This window comes from Cetorhinus maximus, chromosome 4, assembly GCF_964194155.1.
Source record: "Cetorhinus maximus chromosome 4, sCetMax3.hap1.1, whole genome shotgun sequence".
NCBI lineage: Eukaryota > Metazoa > Chordata > Chondrichthyes > Lamniformes > Cetorhinidae > Cetorhinus > Cetorhinus maximus.
This window is the reverse complement of record NC_135882.1, coordinates 30,155,980-30,167,889: the sequence shown is the minus strand read 5'-3', so window position 1 is coordinate 30,167,889 and position 11,910 is coordinate 30,155,980. Positions and strand designations below refer to the sequence as shown.

The window sequence follows — 11,910 nt, the reverse complement described above, 5'->3', positions numbered from 1 at the left end:
ATTAATAAATTTTTCCAGGTCCCGACGAGAGCATGAAGCAGCACCGAAGTAATCATCGATGTACCGGAGAAAGAGTTGTCGTAGGGGGCCGGAGTAGGACTGGAACAAGGAATGTTCCACATACCCCATAAAGAGACAGGCATAGCTGGGGCCCATGTGGGTACCCATAGCCACACCTTTTATTTGGAGGAAGTGAGAGGAGTTAAAGGAGAAATTGTTCAGTGTGAGAACAAGTTCAGCCAGATGGAGGAGAGTAGTGGTGGATGGGGATTGTTCGGGCCTCTGTTCGAGGAAGAAGCTAAGGGCCCTCAGACCATCCTGGTGGGGGATGGAGGTGTAGAGGGATTGGACATCCATGGTGAAGAGGAAGCGGTTGGGGCCAGGGAACTGGAAATTGTTGATGTGACGTAAGATGTCAGAAGAATCACGGATGTAGGTGGGAAGGGACTGGACAAGTGGGGAGAGAAGGGAGTCAAGATAATGAGAAATGAGTTCCATGGGGCAGGAACAGGCTGACACGATCGGTCTGCCGGGATAGTTCTGTTTGTGGATTTTGGGTAGGAGGTAGAAGCGGGCCGTCCAAGGTTGGGCGACTATCAGGTTGGAAGCTGTGGGAGGAAGATCTCCAGAGGAGATGAGGTCAGTGACAGTCCTGGAAACAATGGCTTGATGTTCAGTGGTGGGGTCATGGTCCAGGGAGAGGTAGGAGGAAGTGTCTGCGAGTTGACGCTTAGCCTCCGCGAGGTAGAGGTCAGTGCCAGACAACGACAGCACCACCCTTGTCAGCGGGTTTGATGACAATGTTGGGGTTGGACCTGAGAGAACGGAGTGCAGTAAGTTCAGAGAGAGACAGATTAGAATAGGTGAGAGGAGCAGAGAGATTGAGACGACTAATGTCACACCGACAGTTCTCAATGAAAAGAACAAGAGAAGGTAAGAATCCAGAGGGAGGGGTCCAGGTGGAGGGAGAATATTGGAGGTGGGTAAAAGGATCCGTTGAACGGGGAGAGGACTCCTGCCCAAAGAAGTGAGCACGGAGACGAAGACGGCGGAAGAAGAGTTCAGTATCGTGCCGAGCCCGAAATTCATTGAGATGAGGGCGTAAGGGTATGAAACTAAGTCCTTTGTTGAGCACTGAACGTTCAGCATCGGAGAGGGGAAGGTCAGGGGTTATAGTGAATACGTCATCCATGTGGTCAGCTGGACTGCTTTTGATCACTTGTGTTTTGAAGAGGAACTTTCCAGAGTATTCTTTCCCTCTTTGGCCTGGTTTTTTTCTCTCCTTCTCTCAAGAGATTATTTGACGGAGGGAGGGAAGGGGAGGGGAATAGCATATCAGTCATGTTGTGTTTGGCTATGTTCAGAGCAGCCTCCTGTAGTCTCAAAAGCCAGTTCTTGTGGGTAATGGGTTTGAGGCTCTTTTGATGCTTTAAATTATTTTAAGATCATTATTGATTGTTGAAGGATTTTATTTGGATCCAGTTCTGTTGTTTGTGTTTGCCTTAGTATAATGTAGAATACCAGAAAAGCTAATGTTTGTCACTGATTTTGAAATGCTGAGTCCTTGAGTTAAACATTCCATAAGTAGGACTTTGAACTTGTTTAATCTGGGTGCTTTAGATTTCAACTGAGTTGTTCCAAGTCCTAGGTCTCACGTTTTGAAGGCATGTTATTTTTGATAGTTACGACCTACCCTTTATCCAAAGTTTATCTAGATTTTCAGATTAGCTATGTACTTCATTAGCTGAAATGGTTTGTATTTGTTTATTACCCTTCCTTTCATTTGTTTACTTGAGCTCTAAAAGATGTTTAAATGCTTTTGCAAAAGTGATAAATCTTTCCACAAATTTGCTTTGAGCTGCCAATTTTTGAAGTAACCAAGCTTGAATCATTGAGCTTTAATTGCTTTGAATTTCATTTGTATGGGTTGTACCCTCTTCGTTTCAAAGAATGTTTAAAATTGATTTGCGGAAGTATCTTATTTGTGCCGGTTCAGGGGTTTTTTAACATTTTTTTAACTGCTTCCTTTTTATTTATGCAGAGAATAGAAGGGTTTTGAGTAAATGTTTAAAGCATTGAGGGAGAAAGAAACAAGATTTGGAGGGATCATCAGAAGGCCAAAAACATGGTGGCTAAAAACAGTCTGCCACCAATGATAGGGGAACAATGGGGTAACAAATTACATGCGGGCAATGAGATTTGAGGACAGTCAGGGAGATAAAGGGTGTGACGAGGGGGAATCTGGAAATGAGCTGGAGAATTTTGAAGTCAATTTTTGCAAAACGGGGAGCCTGAGAAACGTGAAGAGGATCCGGTGATGGGAGGGAGGTACTTTTTAGGTGAAGACAAATGACCTGTTTACAAACTGCTTTGTATGCTCAGCTAGCTGAATGCGAAATAAAGCAGCCTTACAATTTGTGTCTGGCCTTGTTTCGCTATAGTTTGTTCTGGGTCTGCCTTTGGAAAGATAGAGAAGGACCTGTGAGGGCAAATGTGAAAGATATACCATCCAGGTGTTTGGACGCACCTGAATACAAGTCATTTGGATCACTTATGATGAGCACCACTATGCCCTAGAGAACAGCTCTAAAGTTGATTGTGTTATGTATATGTAGGCAATGTTTATCAATAACCTAGCATAGCACTGCTTTGAAATAGTGGCTTTTAAATGTTATAATCATGGAGCGGGTTCTGGCAGATGCCAATTAAATTAAAAGCAAGCGTGCTTGTGGTAGGTTGCATTTAACGTATTTACTGATTTTTTTTTTCCTTTAAACCCTCCCCACCCCAGACAGTCACAAAGTGTGGATTCGAAAACTTCCCCCCAACCCCCGCCACCTTTGCATCTCTGTAAACAGGAGGAGTTGGATGGGGTGTTGTATCGCTGACAGCGTCTAGAAGAGATAGAGTACCTCTGTGACTGGGGTGAGACAAGTTGAACAGGGGGGTGACAGTTGATGGAAATGATGTGATTTTTGTCTGTTTGGAATCAGAAAATCCAATATCACTTCACTTTTTCCTTTGTCTTTAAGATTAAGCAATTTAAATTGTAGAGTATAAGTATTTAAAATTAACCATGCCATTTTTAATGTAAATTATTGGATGGTTGGCCCCTCTGTCTTTCTATGGCCTATGAATCTTCTGGTCGGCGTGTGGGGGCGGGGCCCGCTTGCCGATGAGTAAAAAGAAGTGCGGTGAGGTCCGGCATGCGTCCCGGCGTCACCGTGTCGTTCCGCTCTTCTCTTCAGCGGGCGCGCACCAGAGTTGGCTGCGCGTCCACCGAACTATCAAAGGCCTATTAAGGCCACTTAAATATCCATTAAAAGAATTAATAGAGCTGCCCGTCCAACCTTAAGGTTGGCGGGCAGGCGACGAGCCCAGGCAGCCTTCACATTTATCATGAAACCTCATCCACGGGCGGGATGAGGTTTCATGAAGGTTTTTAAATTTTAATAATTTTTAATAAAATTCATAGACATGTCCCAGCTCATGTGACACTATCACATGAGGGGATATGTCTGAATAATTTTTAAAAATCTTCTATTGAATTTTTGAAAATGAAAGAGCGCAGGCCCCGATTCGGCCTCCTCTCCCCCGCCCGCACAAGGAGCGCTCAGCACTTCTGGGTGTGCTTCACGCTGGTGGGCCTCAATTAGCCCGCCCACGTAAAATGGCGGCGATCGGCTGCGCGCCCACCCACGTCCGCTCCTGCTCAGCTCCCCCGACGGGGAGAAAATTCTCTCCTATGTTTTCCAGTTTAGAAATGTCCAAGGAAATTCCTGGGCATTGACCTGTCGTTTCCCTCTGCAAGTTCTGTTTTGGGTTTCCACCATTTTCTACTTGTTTGCATTTTATTTGGGCAATGGAATGTTGAGTGTGTCTAGAGCTGAAGTGCCAATGTCTGCGTGACTGCTTGTGTCCACTTGTAACATGTGTATATCCAAGTGAGGCAAAATGGGGTTCGTCCTTGAGTAATTAGCTTGTATGGTGCAGTGCCAGCTGTTTTTGAAGTTGCTTTGTTCAGTTATTTAGGTTGACATGACACCTGATGCTGACCCTCGATGGGTACCAGAGTGAGGTACTGAAGGATTGCTTGATTCAGCACGAGCAGGAGAGGATAGGAAGGGGAGAAATTGAGGTGATAAAATAAACAGATAAGAAAAATAAATGGAACAAATCCAAATATCTCCTGCAAGTGTTTTTATAAATGTTTCTCACTTTATCTCTGATACTTTCTTCCTTGCTCTTATTTTGAACTTTTCCCCTTTTTTGTAAAATTCTATTTCTCCTCCCAGTCACAGATGCTTTTGTAATAAAAACAACAGAAAATGCTGGAAAAACTCAGGAGGCCTGACAACATCTGTGGAGAGAGAAACAGCGATAACGTTTCACATCCACATGACCCTTCTTCAGAGCTAAAGAGAAGTAGAAATGTGATGAAATTTATACAGTTTAATGGGGGTGGAGCAGGTGAAGCTGGATAGAAGGTCAGCGATAGGTGGAGGCAAAGGAGAGATGGACAAAAGGATTCCAACTGAAGTTCCATCCCTCATATTTTGAATCCACCCAGGATTACAGGTATCTCCGGGACATACAACGCTCCTCGGACTGCTGTTCTCGCCGCATCCTGAGATCCACACTCAGTGCCATGCGCTGCCATATGAACACACTCAACCTCACCATCCAGCAGCACCAACTTATCCTATCTCAAAGCTGTCCTTGTCCCCAGTTTCATTTTATTCTTTGTCTCATCCGACACCTTAACAAGAAACTTTTCCTCTTCCTTTCAGGTGCTGAGGAACGCAAGCTCCAACAACTTAAAGTTGGGAAAGTTGAAACCACCTAATATAATTACCCTATTGTTATTGTTTTTACACACCTCTGCAAATTGTGCACATTTGCTCCTCAATTTCCTGCTGACCATCTGGGGGTCTATAATAAACACCTAACAATGTGGCTGCCCCTTTTTTATTCCTAAGCTCTACCCACAAAACTTCATCCGATGCCCCCTCCAAGATATCATCTCTCTTTACTGCAGTAACTGACTCCTTAACTAATAATGCAATGCCTCCTCCTCCTCTTTTACCCCCTCCCCTGTCTCGCCTGAAGATTCTATATCCCGGAATGTTGAGCTGCCAATCCTGCCCCTCCCTCAACCACGTCTCAGTGTTGGCTATTATATCACAATTCCACATGTCAATCCTCACCCTTAACTCATCTGTTTTACCTGTAAAACTTGTTACTTTCTTCCCAATGGAAGACAGTCTAAGTTTCACTGACAGATTTAGACTTTGAAATTTTTTGACGCTGCAGTCATTTTCTGGGCATAAAACAGGCACCTAAATGGACAATATAACAGACTGCACGTACAGCAGCTATATTAGTCCAAGTGTACAAGGCCACTACTTGGAACAGACTGGGCTTTTGCACATACAAATAGGAGACTGAGTGACTCTTTCAGGGTCCTGACCTGAAGTTGGGCTACCTTGAACTCAGCTGTGGCCACACTTTATGGGTTCAGGGTAACTGTCTACCTGCAGCTGAACCAGCAGTTCTTAAAGGGACTGCTGGCAGCTTCCACCAAAAAGGCAAGTTTAAAAAGAAATATTTAATTATCTGAATGTGAAATCTGGAGGATTGGGAGTTCTCCCACTAGCTCCACAGCAGTTCCAAAGACCAATACCGGACCTCATATGTTTGTTTCCCTCCCTTTCTACACCCTAGCAGGATGTTCCTGAGGGCAGCTGTCAGCAGTGCTGCAACCCGAAATTTGCATCCTGTCTGCCAACTGCATGTCGACAAGTAGCGCGCAAGTCAAACTTGGATCAGTTGAGCCTACCTGTTCCATTGCAGGGATCATGCTCTGTGCACTGTTCGTATTGGTAGAAATAGTTTTAGGGTCTGGCACATATAAGGTTAACATGAGACAGAGTACAGTACCACCCACACAGTGCTGTGATAGAACACATAACCTGCATCTAGGGGCAGTGTAGTATTGGACAGAGCCATGTGCACAAGCAAGCACTTAGGCAGCTCCTGGCTTGAGCCCTTTACTGTACACATGTACACAGTTGTTGTAGTTAATAAATACTTGCAGTTAACCTGCTTAAGACTATGAAGACTTCATTAAGACTTACCAAACCATATCCAACACCCTACAACAGTAGGTTAGCACTAACCAATATCTCACTCTTAAGTTTCTAGTTATGAGCAAAACAGAAAATATATTGGAGCAGGGTTTGTATCTTGTTTTAGGTCTAAATTTAAGAAGCATTCTTATAGCCTTTTTCCCTTATATAAAATCTGGTTTACTGGCATGCAGGCTAAATATATAGGCCCATTTGCAAAAATATTTTGTTCACAGGTTGCAATTGCTACGGAGCCTATTTTGTCTTTTGTGATCCATTGTTTGGACTAATGTATTTCCTGCCTCTTTTTGTTTTTGATTTAAATCGATTGTGATTTGGAATAATTCCTTTCAACTATAATGCGTTCCTGTAGATTGTACTGAAAGCTGTATGTTTTTGTGGCAATCCTGTACCTCATGATTATCACAATCAGATGATGAGTCAAAAATAACACTGCAAGTATGCTGCATAAGACTGACAAGGGCCCCGCTAACTATCAGCATGTTGGAATACCTCAGTTGTAGGAAGCATATACAGACTGGTCAATATTTCCACTCAGCCTAAACAAGCCCAATTTTGTAGAACTTAGCAATCTTTGGTTCAAGCCAAAAGTGACTGTGTATTATTTTGTTTTAAAGTACATTTCCAAATTAGCTTGGCCCACATGCGCAGTTCATCCAGTAGTAAAGATTTTGTAAAATCTTCCTTTTTGCATAAGAACAACACGAACAAGAACGTAAGGAGCAGGAGTAGACCATAGGCCCCATTGGGCCTGCTCCACCATTTGATATGATGTTGACTGATCTTCAGCTTCAATTCCACTTTCCTGCCCGCTCCCTCTACCACTTGATTCCCTGAGAGATCAAAACATCTATTTATTGCAGTTTTAAATATACTCAACAGTGGAGCATCCACAATCATTGGGGTAGAGAATTCCAAAGATCTTTCCAAAGAGTCACAACCCTTTGTGAAGAGATTTTTCCTTATCTCAGTCTTAAGTGATTGACCCCTTATCCTGAGGTTAAGCTCCACGTTCTTGATTTTCCCCCTGCTAAGGAAAACAACCTTCCAGTGTCTTTGCTTTCACACCCCTTCAGAGTCTTGTATATTTCAAAGCAATCACCTCTCATTCTTCTAAACACCATAGAATATGGGGCCAGTTTGCACAGCCTCTCATCAGAGGTCAACCCTCTCATTCAACAACAACATCAATTAATATTTCTATAGTGCCTTTTAAAGTAATGAAATGTCCTAAGGTGCTTCACAAAGCATTGTAAAACAAAGTATGACACCAGGCCACATAAGGAGATATTAGGTCAGATGACCAAAAGCTTGGTCAAAGGAATGCTTTAAAGGGGACAAGTGTGGTAGAGAGGCAAAGAGAAGGTGGGAGGGAATTCTAGAGCTTGGGTCCTACGCAACTGAAGACACAGCCACCAGTGGGGGAGGGATTATGATTGGAATGCAGAAGAGGCCAGAATTGGAGGAATGCAGATATCTTGGAGGGATGTGGGGTTGGAGATTAGAGATGGGGGAGGGGCAAGGCCAGGGAAGAATTTGAAAACAAGGGTGAGCATTTTAAAATCATGACATTTCTTGACCAGGAGCCAGTGTAAATCAGCAAGCACAGGGGTGATAAGGGAATGATTCTCACTCCGAGTTAAGATGCGGGCAGCAGAGTTTTGAGTGACCTCAAGTTTACAGGGGGTGGAATGTGGGAGACCAACAAGGAATAGTCGAGTCTAGAGGTATTGAAGGCATGGATGAGGGTTTTAGCAGCAGATGAGCTGAGACAGGTAAAGAAGGGTGATGTTAGGGAAGTGGAAATGGGAAACAATCTAGTGAACCTTCTCTGTAGTGCCTCCAATGCAATTATATCTTTGCTTAAATATGGTGATCAAAACTGCACACGGTGCTCCAAGTATGGTTTCACCAAAGCCTTGTACAATTGTAACAAAACTTCCTTATTCTTCTACTTTAATCCCCTTGCAAAAAAGGCCACATGTCATTTACCTTCCTAATTACTTGCTGCAGTTGCATGCTACCTTGCTACGTTTCCTGTATGAGTACACCTAAGTATCTCTGAATATCAACATGTAGTAGTTCCATGCCTTTAAAGGTTATTCTGCTTTTCTATTCTTATTACCAAAGTGAATAACCTTAACTTACACACGTTATACTCAATCTGCCACCTTGTTGCCCATTCCCTTTATCTGGCTGTATACCTCTGCAGCCTCTTTGTGTCCGTCTTACATTCCCACTTAGCTTCGTAATGTGGATACATTTCTCTGTCTCTTCATCTAAGTCATTGACATAGATTGTAAATAGCTGAGGCCTCAGCTATATACTTCTGGCACTCCACAAGTTACAGTCTGTCAACTTAATGCCCCCTTCATCCCTACTGTCTGCATCCTGTCCATTTACTGATCCTCCATCCATACAAATATAATATATTACACAATTCCATGAGCCTATAACTTGCATGTTAACATTTTGTCTAGAACCTTATTGAAGAAAAATCCAAGCTTTTACTTGTTCTCCCTTATCTGCCACACTAGTTACATCCTCAAAAACCCAAAATTATGTTTGACAATTTTATTTCCTCATGTAAAACCATGTTGACTCAATCTGATCATACTATGATTTTTTTAAAATCCATTGTTAATTCCTTAATAAAAGATGTCAGCATATTCTGTGACTGATGTCAAACTAACTGGTTTGTAGTTGTTTTCTCTCTCCATCCTTTCTTGAATAGCAGTGTTACATTTTCAATCTGCTGGGACCACTCTAGAATCTAAAGAATTTTGGAAATATATAATGAGTGATTCCACTAACTCTCTGCAGCTAGCTCTTTTAGAACCCTAGGTTGTAGGTCATCAGGTGCTGGGGATTTGTTGGGTTTTAGTCTTGTAAACTTCTCCAATACTTCTAAGGTTATTAGTAGAGAAACCGCCTCACCCTTATTAGCCCCTTGGTTATCTGTTTCTGGTATGTAACTTGTGACTTCTACTGTGAAGACACACATACAATATTTGTTCAATGTCTCTGCCATTTCCTTATTTCCCATGATTTATCCTACCTCTAATGGACCAATGTTTACTTTTACCCATTCTCCTTTTTATATACTGATAGAAGCTCTTGCAATCTGTTTTTATATTATCAGCCAGTTTACTGTCATTCTATTTTCTTCTTTGTCAATTTTTTGGTCACCCTTTACAGGTTTTTAAGAAACCCTCAGACATACTACTATTCTTTGATAAACTGACCCCGGTCCAGTTTAAGTGGAGCCCAGCAGAACAGCTCCCTCTTTCCTTGGTGCCAGTGTCACTGGCCCATAAATTGAAACCCCTTCTTCCCACGCTAATCTTTGAGTTACGCATTTAATTTCTCTAATCTGTTTGACCTGATGCCAATTGGCATGTGGCTCGGGTAACAACCTAGGGATTATTACCTTTGAGATTCTGTGTTTTAATTTCAACCTTAACTCTTCAAACTCTCTGAGCAGAATATCATTCCTGGTTTTACCTATGTCATTGGTTCCAACGTGGACCATGGCAACTAGATCCTCCCATCCTCCCCCCCCCTCCAAAAGGTGGTATAATATTAAATATTGCAATTGACTAACAAAGAGCAGTTCCACTGGAGCGCTTTAAGGAGCATCAAATTGGAAGTATTACAAAAGGCTAAGATTGGGATGGATAAGCAGTGGCATTCTACCAATGTGACAGAAATTTAACGTGAATCCAGGAAAAAGCAAGTCAAGAATATCTCAAGTTAAAGGATCAATCAACAGTTCATGATCACTTTGTCGCCTGTAGTTGTGTGATCTGTCCAGTCATCTCAACAGACTATTTAAAAAAAAAACGAGGAGTATATGGAGTGCTCCAAATATAAGAAAGATGGCTTCTGAGTTTTTAAGGTTAGGAGGGAGGTGAATGCTCATTTTACATCTTTGAATGCAAGTGCATGAGTAAATAACACTGCTCACTCTTCGATTTAAATTGTCAACCTTGAACCTTTTTTTTTGTCTTGCAGCATCCAGGTGGCGAAGAAGTGCTGAAGGAGCAAGCAGGAGGCAACGCTTCAGAAGCCTTCGATGATGTTGGACATTCTACTGATGCACGAGAAATGACCAAAAAATACCTCATAGGAGAACTTCATCCCGTGAGTCCTGTAACCTCTGTTACATTTGTAGCACTTCTGTAAAAAGAAATTGGAGACGTGATGGCAAAATTTATGTAGCACTTTTAAAGTAGAAGAATGTCCAAAGGCACTTCAGAGGCTTGAAGATGAACACATCTAATGTCAAGCCAGGGTGAGACACAGAAATTAGGAGGAATGACAAAGCTTGGTCAGAGGTGAACTTTAAGGAGGACCTTAAGGAAGCAGTGGGAAGTATAGGCGGAGACGCTTAGGGAAGGAATCGCCAAAGAAAAAATGTACTACAAAAGACCTGAAACAATGTTCTAATACTCTAATTTTCCTTCATTGTGCGTGCCTGTTTGTTGCACAGTGCAGTCCCTTTAAAGATTGGCATGTGGCTGTACATGTACACATCTGAAAGGGTCTGTTGCTTTTCAGGGCCTGTTTGTCCCCTGTGCAGTGAGCCCTGGACTGTTGCATAGTTTCGGCTCCCCACAGCTTGGAGGGAATGTTGACCTGGAGGAAAAAGCACTAATGGTGGGGCAAAGGTCGGCAGGATGCACAGGGGGCCAGAGATGGAAGAATAGAGAGCTTGGGAATTGGGTTGTCAAACTGGAAAAAATTACAGCAAAACTAGAAGAATTTAAATATGAGGAATTGTGGGACTATGAGCCCATGTAGCTCAGTGAGGGTAGATGTGATGAGCGAGTGAGACCTGATGTGACAAAATATGGACAGCAGAGGTTTGAATGAGCTGATTTATGGAGGGGAATTGATGGGAATCCACCCAGATGAATATTGGAAACTGGAAATAGCAAAGACACAAATGAGAGTTTTTCTTATTTTGCCATCTCACTTTGAATAATTCCATTATTTGTGCTCCTCTTACACAGCTTGCCTAGTTAATTCTATTTATCATTGAGTAGAGGAGTTTTTTTTTCCTGATGTCTGTTCTAAATTTACTTTCTGCTAATCTTTATTTATGTTAAGTTTTATATTCTTGGTGTATTTATGAAGAAATAATCTGGGTTTACCCTATTCATACCATTTGATATTTTATGTACAATCTCCACCATGGAAAAGGGCAATATTTAAAATGGGCAGTTGCCCAAAACCGAGCCAAAACCTGATACCATTTGGCAGTTTGCATTAATACCAATTCTAGTTATAGCATTTTCATTGTTTGGTTTATTTCTGGCGCAAACAGCGTGCTCTTGATAGTGAAGTTTAAATGATTGTCCTCCAGTTGCCAGGATGAAGTTGGTTCTGTGGAGTTGGGTCCTTGATTAGACCTATGGTCTGGCACTAAGGTTCATTCACTGTGTTGGGCTGCCTTGTAACAAAGTTGCCTTGTAACAAGTATGTCCTGATGGTCAAAGTGCCAACAAGAATGGAGTGGTGCTTTGGGCAACCTCACGCTTTGAATATTTACAGCGATAGAGTTCTGCACCTGTAATTTGATTGCTTCATTCTGTTTATTGCTGAGCCAATTCACTTTTAATAGAAATGACCAGCTGCTGTTTTGAACCTTGAGACTTGTTACAATGGCAAACTGGATGGTGCGAAGCACTCTTTCAGCAGAGAGCTTGGCTAAGGAAAACATCTTTGGTGGAACCTCTTTCTACATATGCCTGTAGCA

The 11,910-nt window shown here is 42.4% G+C and overlaps 1 protein-coding gene across 1 annotated transcript in view; it reads left to right on the top strand.

Moving 5' to 3' along the window:
* cyb5a (cytochrome b5 type A (microsomal)) overlaps nucleotides 1–11,910 on the top strand; it is a 46,888-nt gene that overhangs the window by 13,844 nt on the left and 21,134 nt on the right. The window contains exon 2 of the mRNA XM_078540058.1: nucleotides 10,164–10,292. Coding sequence (XP_078396184.1) covers nucleotides 10,164–10,292 — 129 coding nt within the window. The remainder of the gene's footprint in view (nucleotides 1–10,163; nucleotides 10,293–11,910) is intronic.